The sequence below is a fragment of the Rhinopithecus bieti genome, unplaced genomic scaffold (assembly GCF_001698545.2).
Source record: "Rhinopithecus bieti isolate Rb0 unplaced genomic scaffold, ASM169854v2 scaffold_15087, whole genome shotgun sequence".
Lineage (NCBI taxonomy): Eukaryota > Metazoa > Chordata > Mammalia > Primates > Cercopithecidae > Rhinopithecus > Rhinopithecus bieti.
This window is the reverse complement of record NW_016808547.1, coordinates 1,132,932-1,152,499: the sequence shown is the minus strand read 5'-3', so window position 1 is coordinate 1,152,499 and position 19,568 is coordinate 1,132,932. Positions and strand designations below refer to the sequence as shown.

General features: G+C 43.9%; 1 protein-coding gene across 5 annotated transcripts in view; it reads left to right on the top strand.

Annotated features, from left to right (window-relative positions):
• IL16 (interleukin 16) overlaps window positions 1-19,568 on the top strand; it is a 127,559-nt gene that overhangs the window by 76,269 nt on the left and 31,722 nt on the right. For all 5 annotated transcript variants that reach the window (XM_017886837.1, XM_017886836.1, XM_017886838.1 and 2 more), the window contains exons 3-6: window positions 4,309-4,417; window positions 10,156-10,298; window positions 12,283-12,393; window positions 15,804-15,918. In XM_017886837.1, coding sequence (XP_017742326.1) covers window positions 4,309-4,417; window positions 10,156-10,298; window positions 12,283-12,393; window positions 15,804-15,918 — 478 coding nt within the window. The remainder of the gene's footprint in view (window positions 1-4,308; window positions 4,418-10,155; window positions 10,299-12,282; window positions 12,394-15,803; window positions 15,919-19,568) is intronic.

Below are 19,568 nucleotides of genomic sequence, written 5' to 3'. Positions count from 1 at the left end.
ATGCACACATATGTTTACTGAGGCACTATTCACAATAGCAAAGACTTGGAATCAACCCAAATGTCCATGAGTGACAGACTGGATTAAGAAAATGTGGTGGGCGCCTGTAGTCCCAGCTACTCCGGAGGCTGAGGCAGGAGAATGGCGTGAACCCAGGAGGCGGAGCTTGCAGTGAGCTGAGATCCGGCCACAGCACTCCAGCCTGGGTGGCAGAGCGAGACTCCGTCTCAAAAAAAAAAAAAAGAAAATGTGGCACATATACATGATGGAATACTATGCAGCCATGAAAGAGGATGAGTTCGTGTCCTTTGTGGGAACATGGATGCAGCTGGAAACCATCATTCTCAGCAAACTATCGCAAGAACAGAAAACCAAATACTGTATGTTCTCACTCATAGGTGGGAAATGAACAATGATATCACTTGGACACAGGAAGGGGAACATCACACACCGGGTCCTATTGTGGGGAGAGGATGGGGGGAGGGATAGCATTAGGAGATACACCTATGTAAATGACGAGTTAATGGGTGCAGCACACTAACATGGCACATGTATACATATGTAACAAACCTGCACGTTGTGCACATGTACCCTAGAACTTAAAGTATAATAAAAAAAAGAAATGTAAAAGTAATCATTTATTTTTGGTTTGATTCTAAAAGTAGTCTACACTCACTATGGAAAATATAGAAAATACAGAATGATGTGAAAAAAATAGTATCCATAATCCCATCACCCAAACACATTCTTGCTAATTCATGAGAGCAGGACCTTATGTTTCATATCTGCTGTCACATCCTCAGTACTTGGAACAGTGCCTGGTACAGAGTAAGCGCTTAATGGACATTTGTTGAATGAATGAGTGTCACTGTTTTGGTATATTTATTTCCAGCCCCTTTCCCATGTATATTTTACATGATTGTAGTCAGTCATCATCATTAGAGAGTATCTTTTTTTTTAACGTACTATGATAAACATAGGTATATCTATGTCACAACTCTTTACAAACTTTTTTTTTTTTTTTTTGAGACTGAGTCTCGCTATGTCGCCCAGGCAGATCCATACAGTGGCAGGATCTTGGTTCACTGCAACCTCTGCCTCCCAGGTTTATGCGATTCTCTTGCCTCAGCCTCACAAGTAGCTGGGACTACAGGTGCGTGCCACCATGCCAGCTAGTTTTTTTATATTTTTAGTAGAGACGGGGTGGTTTTTGCCATGTTGGCCAGGGTGGTCTTGAACTCCTTGAACTCCTGAGCTCCAGTGATCCCCCCACTTTGGTCTCCCAAAGTGTGGGGATTACAGGTGTGAGCCACCATGCCCGGCCTGTTTACAAACATTTTTAAAGGTGCTTAGTATTGCATGTATTGTGTATACATCATTTACTTATTTACACTCATGAGGCTAGATATTTGAGATAAAATATCCATTTCAAAGATCATTTGCACATAAGGCTTGCTACCCATGGATAAGTAGACCAATTGACTGTTTTACCAGGCTTCCTTATGCTCAATGGACCCTAAAATGTTAATAAAATCACATTCTATTTTTTACTTTCATAGTCTCGCTGGATTGCATAAAGAAGTGAAAATATGCCAGAGGGAGGTCATGAAATCAGAATCAGGACATTACCTTGTCAATCTATTGTAACTAAGAAATATCTTTTGAATATTGTGTTTTATGAAGCATTGAATTCAGAGAACTAGTCATTATGCTAAATTCCGACAATACAGAATCTCAAGAATTCAACTGAACTCAACTACTTTCTATATAGTCACTGCTTTCTCCCCTTTAAAATAATTCCCAGGTTAGCCTGGTTAGAGAAGGTAATCTTGTCCAAGTTAATGTAGCACCATCTGCTGCTGAAAAGGAGTCCTTCAGGATGAGTTCTCTAGTTTTAAACATTGACTTGCATAAGAAATAAAAGGGAATTGACATGTGGTTTCTTGCAGGATCCCCTTGTGTCAGAACTGCAAACAATCTTTTTCAAAAACACTGAGTGGACTTCTGGCTCCAGATGGCAACAGAGTACACTTGATTAACTCCTTCAACTGTTAGAAATTTCTATCAAAATTCAAAAGGAATATACAAATAGGGAGAAATGCATGTCAGAAACAGGAAACCATGGAAAGGGGCCAACACATTCTGAAACTCATGAGAACTTTCTGCACGACAAAGTGCAGGTGAGATTGGATTGAGGGAAGGGCTCATTAGTCTGCCATTGACCACATAAGACAGAAAAGCCAAGGGAATGAGGGAGACAGATATCAGCAAAGCCCCTCAATACCTACCAGCTCACAGTGGCAGGTGCTGGAGCTGAGGGTGGGTTATTTGGGACACAGCAAGAGGCAAGCATAGATCCTCCCTCTGCTCCGGAAAATGCACCAGGTGCTGGGGTCTGCAAACCCTTGGCACATGAAATTAACCAGGCATTGCTAAGCCTGGCTTCTAAGAAACGCAGTTAAGTCAGTTAGTGTCTCCAACAAACTGTACCCTGAATCACTAAGTCCCAGAAAGCATTTAAGCCATCTAGTTTCCAGGCCGAGTAACCAATATCCAAAGATTCTATACTCAGCCAATCATTCACACTTGACAACCACAGAAAGACATTCCTAGCCATGCAGATATTCAGAGAGCTTTCCTGAAAGAAACTACACACACACAGACACACACACAGACACACACACACACACACACACAGAAGCACACACACAGCATGTGCACACACACACAAGAATTATGGTAGAGTAATAAAACCAATAAAAACCAAGAATTAAGTGAAGATCATTGTGGCTAACAAAGTTACAAAATGGAATAATCAGAAAACAGCTTCAGGAAGAGAAATAAAGTAATTAATACCATCATCCTCATTATCAGTTTCTATCCCATCAGATAGAATACCCATCCTAAAATCTCAGGATGAGGAGAGGGAAGAAAGTAAAAGTTGTCTCAAAATCTCATCTTAGACGAGCGAGAGTCATATTTTCTGTTTCCTTACTGACCCTGGTATGGCAATGAGTCCAAGTATGTTGTTTAATATACTGCTTACATACTCAATACTATAAAATATTTTTCTAAATTATTAGTATAAAAAGAGAGCAAAGAAAATTTGATTGGCTGGGCATGATGACTCATGCCTGTAATCCTTACACTTTGGGAAGCTGAGTTGGGAGGATCACTTGAGCCCAGGAGTTTGAGATCAGCCTGGGCAACATCATGAAACCCCATCCCTACAAAACAAATACAAAAACTAGCTGAGCATGCTGGCATGTATCTGTAGTAACAGCTACTCAGGAGACTGAGTGGGAGGATCTCTGGAGCCCATGAGGTCGAGGCTGCAATGAGCCAAGATCATACCATTGCACTCCAGCCGGGCAACAGAGCACCACCCTGTCCTGTCCTGCTCTCTCTCTCTCTCTCTCCATATATATATATTTGTGCATATACACACACAGCATGTGCACACACACACAAGGATTATGGTAGTGAGTAATAAAACCAATATAACTTAAGAATTAAGTCAAGATCATTGTGGATAACAAAGTTATATAATAGAATAACAATCAGAAAACTTTCAGAAAGATAAAATAATTAATACCATCATCCTCATTATCAGCCCATATCCCTACACCCATCCCTAAAATTCTAGGATGAGGAGAGAGATTATAAATACTATATAAAATATATAGTAAAATCATAATACCCTTAATAATGCATGGATAGTTCAATATTAAGAAATCCATTTATATAACATGTAACATTTCTTCAACAAGTATTTGTAAGTGCCTGTTATGTGCCAGGTATGCCAGAACAATGTAATTTGCTTGATCCTTCTCTCTCAAACACACCTGCCAGGTTCCCTATCCACATCACACTCTAGTTCTTTTCTTCAGAGCACTTATCATTCTCTGTAATTATCTTTCACCTTTACTTTGCTTGTTTATTGTCAGTCATCTTTCACTAAAATGCATTTTCCCCAAGATCAACATCCTTGTCTGTCTTGGTCACAGCTGTATGCACAATGTCTAACAAAGAACTTGACATGTAATAGCTGATGGATTCATTCAATATGTGTCGTATTAGTTTATTATTAATGTAATTTGTTCATTCAGTATTTGTAATTAAACAAAGGAATGTATGTCTATGAGTGAAAGGATGATGGTGATTCTAAATTCTGGCTCTTATGGTGCTTATCATGTAGTAGGGGAGACAGACAATCTGAGTACTTCTATGATCAGTGTCAAAATCCAATTTTGCTGAGCAGTTTTCTATTCTAACTTGCTGAATAAAAAGACGGCAATTGTTTTGCAGGAATCTTCCACAGCTTCCTCTCGAGAAAAGCCTGGAAAACCAGAAGCACAAAGTAGTAACTTCCTGTTTCCTAAAGCCTGCCACCAAAGGGCACGCAGCAACTCAACCAGTAAGTGTCTCCCCAACATGTCTTCAGGAACAGGGTTCAGCTGCTCCTGGATAGCAGGAATATCAGGAGGAGGGTGGATCTCTTCTGGTCCAGGTGGACTAAACTGGCATTGGAGTCTGCTCACCTTCTTCATGGTGTGTGCATGCTCTGGCTAGCCAGAGCTCTGTGTGGTCTAGCCAGCTCTCCTCTTGGCTCCAAGTACCATGCTGGAAAGACCTGGGTGTGAGGAAGAAGAGACTGGGCTTTACTCCTGCTCTGTCTCCTGACATGCTCCTTGGTCTTGGGAAGGCTTCTGTCTCTCAGCTGCAATATGATGGAGCTTGAGGTTGGAAGATCTCATGATTTTTATTTGCTGAAAATAGAAGAGTGCTAATACAAAGTCAAAATATGAAGAATGCAAGAATATAGAAAAACCTGAAGAAATTAAAATCACGCCAAATCCTAATATTAGAGATCATCTATGTTAACATATTCAGTTATTTCCCTTCTATGCTTATATATACTATAAAAAACTTCACACACACATTTATTTATATGTAACTATTTCATGTCATCAGAAACTCTTTTGAAAACACTATTTTTTAGTGGATCCATGGTATTTTATTGTATGAATTTATGAAATCTAGTTAACCAACTCCCTATTATTAGATATTTATAAAATCTACTTAACCAAATCCCTGTTATTAGGTATTTAAGTCATTGTCAGGTTTTCACTAGCCTAATCAAGTTGATGAATATGTACATGAGATTTTGTCTGAGTTTGTGATGATCTTTCAAAGAAAATACAGAAGGCAGTGGCCTGGTTAAGAGCTCACATTTGGGAGCTAAGGCACTTGGATCTGGGTCCTGCTTCCAGAACTAGTGACCTATGTGGTCTTGGGCAAGTCCCTTAGAATCTCTAAGTCTTATATTATTCTGCTGTACGATGCACCATCCTTAGTGATTTCCTATTATTGGAAATAAAATATTTTTTAAAAGTTACTTGCTTTTAATCATAAATTTTACTTATTCTAGCATAATTTTCTAGAAATGGAATTTGGGGTCAAACGGTAGATGTAGTTTAAGGCTTTTTATCTGTATTGCCAAATTTCTGTAGCTACTATTCTTTCAATAATGTACATGAATACCTATTTCTTCAGTCATAGGCCACACAGGATTATGATTTTTAATAAATATTTGCTTTACACTGATTTACAGATTTACAGGTATTTCTCCTTTCCCTTTCTTCCTCACCCATTCTTTGCTTTTTTACTGTTTTGTTTTGCACCCAAGACCAGCTATACAATTGATAGGGCTCAGTGTAAAATGAAAATGCAGGATTGCTGTTAAAAAATATTAATAGTTTCAAAAAAGTAGAAGAAAATCTTTGAACTAAGTTGGGATTCTTCAATCACAGGGCCCCAGGTGACTGTGCAGGCCACGTGCCCCTGAAGCCAGGCCCACTTGCCCCCCGGGAGCTGGCCCCCTCAGAGCTCCCTGGCTCCCTGGCATCCCCAGGGCTCCCTGGCTTTCTGGCTTCTGATTGAGCTCAGTCAATGACAGGCATCCATGGAGGACTGGCAGGGGGAAGACAGCCTGTGCTGTGACAAGAAATTGTGTCAGGGTGGCCTGTTGGTTCCAGTGCCCCCGGGCTCTGGTAACACCATTTCCCCACCTTACTCCTTCAAGCCTGGGGTGGTAACAGCATCTGGTACCTCAATAGGCCTTGTTATTTTTCTAACCCTGCCCGTCCCTCTGTGTCTGGCTCCTTTACCCAATTCTCAGAATCCCAACTGAGTGTGCCTTTTGTTTCTTCCCAAACCCTGATTGATACACTGATAAAGGAGATGAACAAAAAGTACCTAGGCTGGGTGCCACAGCTTATGCCTGTCATTCTAGCCCTTTGGGAGGTCAAGACGGGAGGACTGCTTGAACCCAGGAGTTTGAGATCAGCCTGGACAATATAGTGAGACCACACCTCTACAAAAATTTTTTTTAAAAAAGAAAACCCATCAGGCATGATGGCTCATACCTGAGGTCCCAGCTACTCGGGAGGCTGAGGTAGGAGGATCCCTTGAGCATGGGAGGTTTAGGCTGCAGTGAGCCATGATTGTGCCACTGCACTCTGGTCTGGACAACAGAGTGAGAGCCTGTCCTGTCCTCCTAAAAGAGTACCTCTTCATAAAGGTGAAGTTAAACAGTCCTTCATTTATTTATTTTGTTTTGGTGAGTTTGCCTGTTCTTTATTGGAATAATCATCTTTTATCATTAATTTATAAAAGCCTCTTGGTCAAATTAATATTTGGCATCATACTTGTTGAAAATATTCTCTCCAGTTCGTTGTTTTATTTTTTTAACATTAAGGTGTTTTAATCTTTATGCAATCAAGTTTCCTGATCTTTTCTTTTCTAATGTGAAAGTTACTTCCACATTCAGATAACTATTAAGTCTGTGATTATATATTCTTCTAATTTGTAAATGATTTATCTTTTTTCCCTCAAATTTACTGTATTATCTGTAATTTATTTTTGGTGTTTAATATGATGTAAGAATCTAGGTAGATTTTCTTTTCTAAATGAATAGGGAATGATTCTAGCATCACTTATTTATAATCAGTTCCTTTTATTTTGCCTTTTTTGTTTGCTTTGTTAATCTCATGCAAATGATATGGAGTTAGGTCCTTGAAAGCGAATTTGGCAATTTTTTAAAGAAGAGAAGCTCAAGGCCGGGTGAGGCGGCTCATGCCTGTAATCCCAGCACTTTGGGAGGCCTAGGTGGACAGGTCACCTGAGGTCAGGAGTTCGAGACCAGCCTGACCAACATGGAGAAACCCTGTCTGTACTAAAAATACAAAATTAGTCGGCATGGTGGCACATGCCTGAAGCCCAGCTACTCAGGAGGCTGAGGCAGGAGAATCACTTAAACCTGGTAGGCAGAGGTTGTGGTGAGACAAGATTGTCCAACTGCACTCCAGCCTGGGCAACAAGAGTGAAACTCTGTTTTAAAAAAAGAAAAGACGCTCAGATAGTTGAAATCAGTGCTGTAGATCATATTTATTTTACTTAGCTCTTTTATGCTTTTATTTTGATGGTTCCTTGCCATTTGTTTGTTCTTGGCCTCTTTCTATAATATTTTAAAAGGTTTAGTTAATTTTTGTCTCTACTTCTGATTTCCTTTAAGTTTTAATTAATTACCCAATCAAGTTGAATCAATTAATTAATACCCGACATAACATTTTCCAAATTGTCCCCCTCATGAAAGATGAGGAAGTTAGTTTAGTGTTATTCATCCCTTTTCCATGGATTTTTCCATTTTGTAATTCAACATAACTTTAAATTATAAACTCATGACAATATATAGCTCTAAGATAGCTTTTTTGTATATAATCATGACCATATATAGCTCCCCTTTCAAAAACTATTTTGCTTTGTTTTTTGCACTGGGTTGTAATAACCACTTTTCAATTAATTCACTCAACACTCTACACTTAACTGGTTTAAACTTCCCCCAATAGAGATGATAATTTTGATACATTTCCTAGTTGGCTGGAATGCATCAACAAGCAATGTTCAGAAACAGTGGGCAGAAGTGGGCACTGAAAGCGACCCCAGACCAGGGAGAGTTTTGGAGAACCCACTCTGTCGTGACTCTGGCCCACGTTCCCACAGATCTGAATGCCTGGTGGGAACTGGAGCCTCCACACAGGTGGAGCTGGGTGTGGCCTGAGCAGTTGCGCTGGGCTCTCCTGTGGCTCTGAGGTCAGGTTGATCTGCTCTGTGAACCATTCCAAGTTGGCAGCCTGTTTGTTCATCCTCATTCCCTCTGAACCCAAACCATGCACTACAGCTCACCTTCAAGTCACAGGTCACTCCTGCACTGCTGTGGATGGAGGAAGTGCAAGGAGACTGGGATTCTGGAGGCTGGGGTTATGCCTCAGACTCTTTCTTCACTGATCTGGAACCCTCTGGGCTTCCATTTCCTCACTGATAGAGGAAGGAGTAACTCCAGCAGGGTTCCCAAAGGACAAATGATGAGCTGCCTGCATCACCTGCACAGGTTGACGAACATACAGGTTTCCCCAGACCCGATCCATGAAGATATGGATCAATAGGTTGGGTGGAGCACTGAAATCTACCTTTGGATTAAACACTCCAGATAAATATAACGCACAAGCAGAGTTAGGACTAGAGGATCTCTAGCCTCTCCTCTCACCCGCCTTTCTTGATTCTGAATCGTCTCTTTGCAGCGTGTGGTTTTCTGAATCCTCTGGCTTCCTCTCCCTCCTGGTCCACCGGGGAGCATCTGGGAGCAACTGGTCCCTGTAGCTCAGAGAGGGCCATCTACTCAGAGAGGGTCACCTACAGCTGAGGCAGCTGCTGGGAGCAGCTGTCCTTGCAGGGTCAGATTTCCCTAGCCACTCCCGGACCCAGATGGACCAAAACCTTTCCCTTCTTCACCTTGTCTTTGTTCTTTTCCTCATCCCCCTTTAGGGATCTCACACCCTCAGGGATGCCACTCCTCTTTTCTTCTCAAGCTTCCCTGGCCAGTGGCTTCCTCTCTTCAGCCTATAAATAAGCTTAAGTCTTTCCCATCCTAAAAATAAAAGCAAACCCAACCCTGCTCCATCCTGTGTTTCCTTTGAACTACCACCAATCTTAACTTTTCCTCTAGGGGAATTTTTCACAAAACCCTGTCCATTCACTCAAGCCTCGCTTGTCGCTCAGGACACTGGCAAACCCCGCCCCTCTCCTGGCCTCTAGAGCGGAACTGCCCAACACATTAGCCACATGTAGTCTTGAGCACTTGAAATGTGACTTATTCAAACAGAGATGTACCAAAAGTATCAAAGACCCACTGGATTCAAAGACTAAGTGCAAGAAGAAAAGGTTGTAAAATATCTCACTAATAATTTTACATATTATTTCTATGTTGAAAGAACAATAGTTTAGATATAACAGACCAAATAAAATATATTATTAAAATTAATCTCTCCTGTTTCACTTTTTAAATGTGGCTACTAGAAAATTTTTTAATTACATAGGTGGCTGGCATATTTCAGTTGGGAAGCACTGTTGTAGACAATGACAGATTAAATTAGATCATCTGTGAAGGTTTTCCCAGCTGGATGTGGTAGGGTAGAGAATTAGGGTAGAGTTCCTGGTTGGATGAAAGGAAGTCTGTGGTTTCCACAAAGTAGAGGAAGCCTGCCGCTTTGCATTTTTGCAGATATCCAAAGAATCAAGAGTTGTCTCCGTGTGTGTATCCTTGTGTGTGAGTGCCTGTGTAAGAGGCAGTCAGATAGGATCGCCCCTGCCCCTGTTCCTGCCGGGTCTCGCCTGTTTGTTCCTGTCCTGGGAAACCTTTGTGTTTTCCTCCTTTCTCTCCTTGGTTGGGATTGAAAACATCGGGGCCTGGATCTGATGCAGCATTGTGGTTTCTGAGAGCTCAGCACACTGATTGACTTGCAGGAGATGCCTGTCAACTCTCGTTGCATTGAATGGAGGTAAATGGAAGTGAGAGTTCTGTCTGTACCCTGCAGTACGGACAGCATGCGTGGAGATCATGAAAATGTTGCTCATGTCTTCCATGGCCACCTCTCCCCACCACGCACCTGGCACAGGGTGCTAAGTGGTTTACAGTCACACTGGCCCCTGGCTAATGAGGGGCTGGCAGTTGGTGGGGGCTGATATTGTTCTCAGTTGAACTTTGCATTTTGAGAGCACAAATGACTTCTTGCTGTTTTTCCATTTCTGGTTTAGGTGTTAATCCCTATTGCACAAGAGAAATTGATTTTCCAATGACCAAGAAATCTGCAGCGTCGACAGACAGGCAGCCTTATTCTCTCTGTAGTAACAGGAAGTCCCTCTCTCAACAACTGGACTGTCCAGCAGGAAAAGCTGCGGTAAGAATACAAGGAGGGAAACTCGGAGAAGACGGGGAGAAGGGAGGGGCCCAACATTAACAGTGGCTGAAGAGGCCTTCCCAGTAATTTTCTGTCCGCAGAACTACAGAGGAGAGGGTCTGGCTTGGTAGCTACAGGAAGGCACAACCATCTCTGGGCCGAGAACCGCGTTAGAAATGGTCATCCATTGAGCGCCCCCTTGTGCCAGGCACTTGCAACTGCTGCCACGTGTGTGCTATTAAGAGCTGACACGTAGAGAACACGGCACGTGGGGGGACCCTGAACTATGGCTTTGCGTGGATCGCTTTATTTCATCTGCACATACTACTAAGAAGTAGAAGAGGGAGCTACAGCTTGGACAAGTTAAGGGATTTATGTACGTTCACATTGTTGAGGAAAAACAGGGCTGGGACTTCAAGTCTGATCTTTACGACTCTGAAGCCCGTGCAAAGAGGCTTTTCACTCCTGTAATACAGTGACTTGCTTTGCCAACATTGCTGCTAATTCTTAAAACAAGCTTAGAAAGGAATATGTTGTTGGCCCCATTTTATAGTAGGACACTGAGGCTTGGCAAGGTGAGCAGCTGAATTTATGCATCTTAAAACCTGTGGGACCAGAATTTAAACTGCCCTGTGTGCTCCTCAGTCCATGACCTTCCCACTACAGGTGTCAGCTTGCAGGCAGAGAGCTAAGCAGGTATAAAGCACAGTGTACCCTATACACGTCCCCCGCAGCTTGCCTTTCAGCCCCAGCCAAAGCACGCTGTGCTGCACGCTGCCACTTTTGGTCACACAGCGCCCTCTGTCTGTAGCATCTCACCCCTCCTTCTCTGATGATCCCTAGAAACTGCCCCAGCCTTCAAAAATCTTCCTAAGGTTCCCTTTCTCCTGGGAACGTTCCTGATCCCTCCAAAGGCATGGACTTCACATTTTCCCAAATGCCCATCAGGAGGCAGCTGCACTCCTCTCACAGTGCTCGCGCAGCCTGTCTTGTGAGTGTCATTTATGTTAGCATTTCATCTCACCCACTGACTCTCCCAAGCGGGGCTCCATGGTAGAACAATGTTTCCCTGCATGGTACATAATAGATGCTCAGTGAATTTCATTTCTCTCTTGCCTTCCTTTCCTTGAGACAATATGTTTTTCATTCCCAAACTGGGAGTGTGGTGTCCCAGTGTTAGAAGAAGATGGTTCCCTGGTGCCACCCTGAGCTGAGAACTTTCCCAGTCCCTGGTTTTCTGCACATCTGGGGTCATACAGGAGTATACTGGAGCCCTCCAATATCTGCAGCCAGCGCTGGGTCCCTGAGGATTGGACCAGCGGGTACTTCCTGGGGGAAGCTGCCTCCTGTCTTTGCTGCCTCATGCACTAGGATCCAGGTCCTTGGGAACAGGAAGCTTACCTGGCCGGCAGGGATGGGCTAAATATCAGTCAGTAGTAGCTGCCTGGAAGGCTGTGTTGAAAAGAATTGAAGCTCTGCTTCTCAAATAGTTAACCGCCTGTCTGCCTACCCCAAAATTACATTCTGAGTTTTGAAGTCTTTGGGTTCTGCCCCCTTGCCCACCACCTTCTGCCTGGCACAAGGGGAGTTCTCAGTAAATGTGTCTTGGATTGAACATAGTCTCAGGGCATTCTTGGTAACTGGCTTCCCAGATTCTGCCTGAGACATCAGTTATGAGGACTTGTCCTGAAGGCAGCGTGTTCTGTGACATTAACCTGGGCCTACTTCCTTGACAAACCTTGGTGAGCCTTTTGGCTGCTCATCTACATTAGGCTCAGCAAAACAGGCTCCTAGAACCAAGGAAGTTCCTCGCCACCAGAATCCTGCCCATACCCCACTAACCACATTTTGGTCATTATGCTGCCTGCCTTAGAAGAAAGAGGACTTGGTTCCTCTCCTTGGCTGGGCTTTTCCCCTTCCTGGTGAGGTGGGTGCTACTGTACTATGTGGCTAATCTTCTGCCCACTCTGGTTCCTTGTTGCAGGGAACTTCAAGGCCAACACGGTCCCTGAGCACAGCTCAGCTTGTGCAGCCATCTGGGGGCCTCCAGGCTTCAGTCATCTCCAACATCGTGCTGATGAAGGGCCAGGCTAAGGTGAGAAGGCATTGTGGCCAAACAAGAAGTCCTGGGGAGTGGCACCAGTCTCCAAGGAGATGCTGTGTCCAGGAAAGGATGGGAATAGGACTACTGGGGTGTCCTGGCACATCAGAAGAGACAAACACAGAGCGGCTAGTCTTTCAAAACTCACAACTGGCTGAGTTCAAGCAGCACACATTTTTCTAATTAGACAAAGTGATCATTTTCTTGTAAAGGATGCCAGTCCCTGCCAGCTGCCCTAGCACTTTCAAAGTTTGTTCTCTAATTCATTCCTGGCACAAGTTTCCAAGACTTAATTTTATCTGATACATAAATCCAAATTGTTTACATAGATTTCTGGATCCTGAGTTTGCCTCTGCCATTCAGATGTTGGCATAATAAAGCAGGGACCCATATATTAATTTATAAAAACATATGCTACCTACTACATGTGGAAAATTCAGTGGTTGATAGTGCTTTTGGCTGTCAATTGGAGCCTCCAGAAGAGTCAGAACTAACTCTACCTCTCTCAAGATGATGAAGCATCATACTGATCTCTGCTTCACAATTGAGATATGTCCAAAGGGGATCCGAAAGCATTGGTGGTAGTGGTGAGGTAGGGGGTGTACACATGTTTGCACTGCTCCCAGAACATGCTACCTTGTGCTTGAGGTTGACTGCGAAGTTCTCAGGCCAGCCCGAGCAGCCCAGGTGCTAAAATAATGAAAGGGCGGTTTCTTTATATAATATATTTTTTTGTGTGGTATGAGGGGAGGACCTAATTGCTACTTACGGTCTGTCCAGAGGGAGGGGCACCACCACACACCTCCAGTCCTCTTTCCCTCCATCTCCTGTTCCTTCTGTCTCCTGGGAGCTTAGCAGGAAATAAAAGAGAAGACAGACATGAGAGATGCTGGGATGAATGCTCCTCTCATCACAAGGGAGTAGCTGTCTTCTATGCTGACTTTCTCTGAACGACCCCATTTTCTGATTAGTAAATCACAATGCTTTTTCCCCTTGAATTTAGATAGAAGTAATTTTTTAAAAATTGACTTTTAAATTGTTTGCAGTGCCCAAAAGAAGGTGAAATGGTAAAGGCCACCAAAACTCATGCAAAGATGACCAAAAATGGTTTAAGTTATCTTGGTGTGCACAAAATGTGCATTCAATGAGTAATATTTATGAGGCTGGGGGATGGAAGAAGATGAATCATTTGATATAGAAATCCTCATGTACAGAGCAGGGATGATAAGCTCAGAAATAAAGCAGGCTTCCCACTATCTGGTGATACAACCTACACCCCAAGATCTTGTCACTAACAGGATGACAAGTAGCAGTGAAGCAGGGGGAGGAGGATTTAGAGCCAGAAGAATCAGCAAGTGCTTGAAGTAGAGTCAAAAGCAAATCACACAATAAAACCAACCACCAAAACCCGGGCATTGTGCTGTGGGCTTTGCAACGGTAACTCCTTTAATCCCCACAACAACCCTCCTATTATCTCCTTTTATAGACGTGCAGCCGGGTGCACTGGCTCACGCCTGTAGTCCCAGCACTTTGGGAGGCCTTCCGTTTGAGTCCTGGAGTTGGAGACCAGCCTGGGTAATAGAGTAAGATCCTGTCTCTACAAAAATAAAATAAAGTAAAATAAATAAAATAAAATAACATAAAATAAAATAAAATAAAAATTAACCCAGTGTGGTGGCACATGCCTCTAGTCCCAGCTGCCCAGGAGGCTGAGGTGAGAGGATTGCTTGAGTCCAGGAATTCGAGGCCACAGTGAGCTGTGATACAGCCACTGCACTCCAGTCTGGGCAGCAGAGGGAGACGCTATCTCTAATGAATATCTATGTGTATATTTTGTATATTGATATGGAGATGGAGGACCTGGGAGATTGCAGGGCTCGTCCAAGTTTACTTGGTTAGTGAGCAGATGAACCAAGGCAATGACCCCAGGCTGCCTGACGCCTGGGCCTTGCTCTTAACCATGATGCCATCCTGGGTCCCCAGGGTGGGTGAGACTTTGAGTCTACAGCAGCTGTCTCAGGCAGGACGAGGCTAGGGGCCCATAGAGGAGCCCTGAAGTGGCTCCTACCTCACCATTTCCTAAACCTGTGCTACTCCCGGACACCATTTGTCCTGCCCATCCTGGAACACACACCACCTTCACCAGAGGCTTAGAACAGCTGCACATCCCCACGGCTCTCCCACTGACACCCTACAGTGTCAAGAAGATGGCGGACAGCCTGCTGTCTCTGTGGCACGGGTTGATGTTCCTAATCAGCTCCTAATTTACTCCTAGAGTAAATTGCCCATGAGCAATGGGCCTGTTACAGCAGAGGCCATCACTTTAAAGGGTCTGTCTAGGAGCCAAGCTACCTGCCACTGCCTGGTGTGCTTGTAGGTTGGACCCCAAAACCTGGCCTCCAGGTGGCAGTTATGCCTTTATCCTATAATACGTGCTTCTTGAGTGCCGGCCTGATGCCAGACACAGAAATAAGACGCATTTACTGTCTTCAGAGAGCTTATAGTCTAGAAAGCTGCTTAGTAGACTCAAGCTATGCCCTCAAGGGCAGCATGGGGTGCCTTAGTCCTCAAAAAAATTGAGCAAGTCATATGCATTTCCTATGCTGCTTTTCAGGTCTGCCAGGCTGTTCTGTGAACTCACTGGCAGATTTGCAGGGGAAGCTGTGCCCACCCTCCCTTCTCTTCCTGCTGTAGACCTCACTCAACCTTTCCCTGGACTTCTTCCTGTCTGGTCTTCTCTCTACTGCCTCCTGGCTTCTCCCCAGCTGGGACTATCTGCTGAGCTATGAGTTTCTCCTCCCAGAGTCACCTGCACAATCCCAGCATATGTTTGTTAGCTCATGGGAATCACCTAGGACAATGGCAGATAGAGCAGGTGCAGGAGAGAGAGCACATGATTGGAGGGATGTCCGTGAGAAGGGGATTGAGGAGGCCTTTGGTGGGTGAAGGGATACCGTTGTAAAGCTGCTACTATTATTACTATTGTTGATATTTTTATGATTGTTGCTAGGTATTTTACTTTCAAACACAACACTGTGAGTTAGGTAATATCATCATTATTTTAAAAGGAGGGAAATTGAGGCTCAGAAGCAGAAAGTGATTGGCCCAGGATTGCCAACTGGAGGGACAGAGCCAGGGTGCTGGTCTCCATCCAGCCTCCCTCTGTGTGGGGAGCATCAGACTCCCACAAAAGCTCCAGACACTACCCAGCCCAGGCTGGCCTTCATGCCACTGCTCTTGCTATTTTTGTTGTTGTTGTTAAGTCCTGAGACCTTTGAAACCAAAGGTACCTTCTCTCCTTCCCAATCCCTTTGTTCAGGGCTGAGGCAGGCCCTCAGAAAGCATCAGCCCAGTGAGAAGCATGGACTACTACCCCTAAATCAGACCTTCTCTTCTTTCCCCAGGGTCTGGGCTTCAGCATCGTTGGGGGAAAAGACAGCATTTATGGCCCCATTGGGATTTACGTCAAAACCATTTTTGCAGGGGGAGCAGCAGCAGCCGATGGAAGGCTACAGGAAGGTAGGCTTCCCAGCCCTTTTCAGACCATGGTGGAGGAAACAGAAGCAGAATCCAGAACTGCTAGGGCCATAGAAGATGTTGGGAAAGCAAAATGTGTCTTGAGCTGTCAGGATACGGCCGGCATGGATTCTGGGGTCTGCAGGCAGAGGGGACACAGCTCCCCCGAGGGAGTCTTCATTATGACTGGCAGGTTGGTTGTGTATGTTTGCACATGTTACCTGGCACCATTACCCCTTAGCTGGTTGTGGTGCCAGCCTGGGTAGGACTGAAGTCTGAGGGGTCTGTTTCTGACCCTCCCCTCCTCTCACCCATTCTCTCAGCTGTCTTTCCCTTTCCATCCAAGATCCTGTCTCAGTTGTTGGGATCCATTAACACCCCCTCTCCTTCATTCTTCTGTCCTTCCTAACCCACAACCATAGGGAAACCAGGTTCAATGCTTTCAACCCTTGTAACAGATGAGTCTGATAAACATTTGCTAGGAGCCTACTGAATTCTAGGCTCTAGGAATAGAGAGAGAAACAATCAGGCATGATTCCTGCTTTGAAGAGCTCATGATCTGCCAGCCAGGGACCCTCTCTTCCACTCCCCACCCACCCTTCTCCCATCGACCCACCCCCTCTCAACTCTTTCATATCCTCACAGTACAGAAGCCTCAGCCATCCTGGGAGTGAGGGGCCAGGGAAACAGAGCTGCCAGTCTTCTTGTCCTAGAGAGTCAGGTTCCTCCCCACCCCCAACTCCACCCTAAAGTCATGCATGGATTATTGAGCAACAGGTTTGGCCCACAGAGATCGCCAGGTTTCAACTCAGGAGGCAAAGTTCAGGGGCTGGAAGTCACAGGGCAGAGAGTACCCACCGCAGGCCAAGGACTGGGTCATACACCAGAGGTCTGAAGAGAAGTCACTTCACAGCATTTTCACTCTTCTCTGTCAGTTCGGTTTTTGTAAGCTATGCTGGGAGCCTAACCACCTTTAATCATCTAACTAGCTTAGGGCAGGGTAGGCACACTACAGTGTTTTCAATATCTCATGAACAAAGAAAGGTTTTTACATTTCTAAATGGTTGAACATTTAAAAGTGTTTTTGATTCTTTCATGATATGTGAAAATGAAACGAAATGAAATCCAAATTTTAGTATCCATAAAAAAGCTTTCTGGGGACTCGAGCACACTCATCCACATACCCGTCATCCAGGGCTGCTTTCATTTTACAGCATAGTGTGGAGTGGTTGCAGCTCACAAAGATTAAAACCTTTACTACCAGGGTCTTTGCAGAAAATGTTTACCAACCCCAGCACTATGCAGAATTACACACACAGATTTTAGGGTGTGGGCAATGGCGAGCCTCTGAAGGCTTTTATACTATGGGAGGGACTGTGACCAGGGTTTTCAGAGGCTTCAGGAAGCAGAATGTAGGGTGAAGTGGGCCATTGTGAGCCCCAGGCTCCAGCTCCAAGGACTGCCCAGAGGCAGTAACCCTGGGAGGAGAAGGGAGCAGATGAGAGAAGTGACAGCACCTGAGCAGAGGTCGCAAAGGGCGGGTCGGGTCAGAGAGAACTGGAAGGTTTCTGGTCTTAGTAAACTAGAGAAATACATTGCCTTACGTAGAGGAAGAGGCACTGGAGGAGGAGGAGGAAAAGGAAGGCAAACCAGATGTGTAGGTTTGAGTGGCAGAAGGGAGAGCGATGTCCCTGGATGACCACTAGGTGGCACTCTCCAACAGGGGAATGACATCCGTTCTCTCCGTTCCGGGAGACAGAAGTGAGTGCAGACATTTGGGGAACATGGACGTGAGAAAAACAGCTGAAGTTACCAAGCAGATGTGGGGCGGGGGGAGGGGAGGGCAGGGCCCAGATGCAGTTCTAGGGGAATAGCTAAATCAAGAGGGTGGTGGAGAGTACATGTCAAAGAAAGGAAAAAAGAACAGTGGGATCAGAACTGGGAGAGCGTGCCATTGTGTGTTTTATTATCTTTTGTACTTTTCTGTGTTTAAACAAAGGGTGGGGGAAGGGTTGAAGTGGCAAGAAAAGAGAATATTGTGTTTTGTTTTCTTTCCTGAATGTGAGCTTGCTCGAGCCAACCTTTTTATTTTTTTCTGAGCATTTGCCTCCCTTAGTTAACAGCAATCATAAAAATTGAAGATTTCAATGAGTCAAGACTCTTAGCTAGTGTACGATCCCTGATTCTAGCCTCAAACATTGAACAAATCGTCTTTTGTAACTTCTTTTAAAAGTAAATATTTGAATCTTGAATTCAGGGCAAATATATTAGTTGTAACAAAAGTTTTGTGTACAGATCAAGGCTACTAATGTTTTACTTTTATTCCCCTTCCAAGAAACCATTGTGTAAGATTTATTTGACAAAACCTAATCAACCAGCTTTTACCAGATATAGCCAAATAAGGAGAGGACATTCCAAAAAGCCCAGAGCTGGGCTGTGTGGCCCCAGTAAGAGGGACATTCTAATAACTTAAAGAGAAGTCCAGCCCCTTAGGTAATTAAGAATGGACATTCTGAATTTTTGTTGTCTATCCTTCCTTCAGCACACATGTAATTATATTTTGATGTTTTAAATGTATCTATTTTCCTTCCCAGACTTGGAGTCTCACAATGACAAGGACTGGTTCCTTTTATTTTTCACTTTGGTTCCAGCAATCTAAGAGATGGAACTGATTTGAATACTCTCCCCGCCCTGCCTCCAGCCTCTGTTTCCAATACGTAGACTTGTGAAATAATATAGCACATCCAAAATCAAAATAAAGACACGGAAATGCTGAGCTGCTAAGAAACAAAGAAACAACTTTAAATCTAAGAATGGCAAACTCAGGGGTTGATGATGTGGCTGGGAGGGCTGCTGGATGCTTATAGACCTTAAGGGCTGGAGCTCAGATTTGAATGCCCACATGGGCAGAGGTGACAGAGCCTTGGGTCCATGTGAAGCTCTGAGAACCTGCATACAGCCTTGATAATGAAAGAGTTTCCCCTCAATAAAGTCAACAGACCCCAGGGGAGCAACAAGGAAACTTAACTTTACCCATGGCTCCTCAATGGGCAAAAAACATCTCTCACCAAAAAGTGAATATCAAAATTGTGTCATATGTAGGCATGCGGGTTACATTTATAGTTCCTGTAAAGCAAAGGTAATGCCAAGGTAAGAAATTAACATGAAAACTAGCCCTAAACCAGTGAAAACCTTGGGGTGCCAACTGGAAATAAAGGAAAAACTGGCAGTGACCTGGGGTATATGGGAATCCCGTAGAAAAACAGAATATCCTGAAAATGAGTTTACAAAGATTACATACTATAATACATCAGGAAATGTCCACTGTTGAGGAAAGTCAGCAGAAATAACAAAGAGGAGTGTTAGCTCTTAGCAACTTAAGATTACAGAACAATCTAAAAGAGACTATAGAATTTCTATGTTTAAAATCATTTAAAAAAAATAAAAAAGGAATATAAACTGTAAGATAAGACCAGAACACAGTAAAAAAGATAAGTGGAAGTGAAAAAAATAACTTTTGGAAATGAGCAAAAAAAGCAATCATTTCAATAAATAACTCAATGGATGGCTTAAACAGAAGATTAGATGCAGCTGTAAGGAGAATTAGTGAATTGGAAATTATCCAGTAGGCCACACAGATCAAAGAAGAAAAA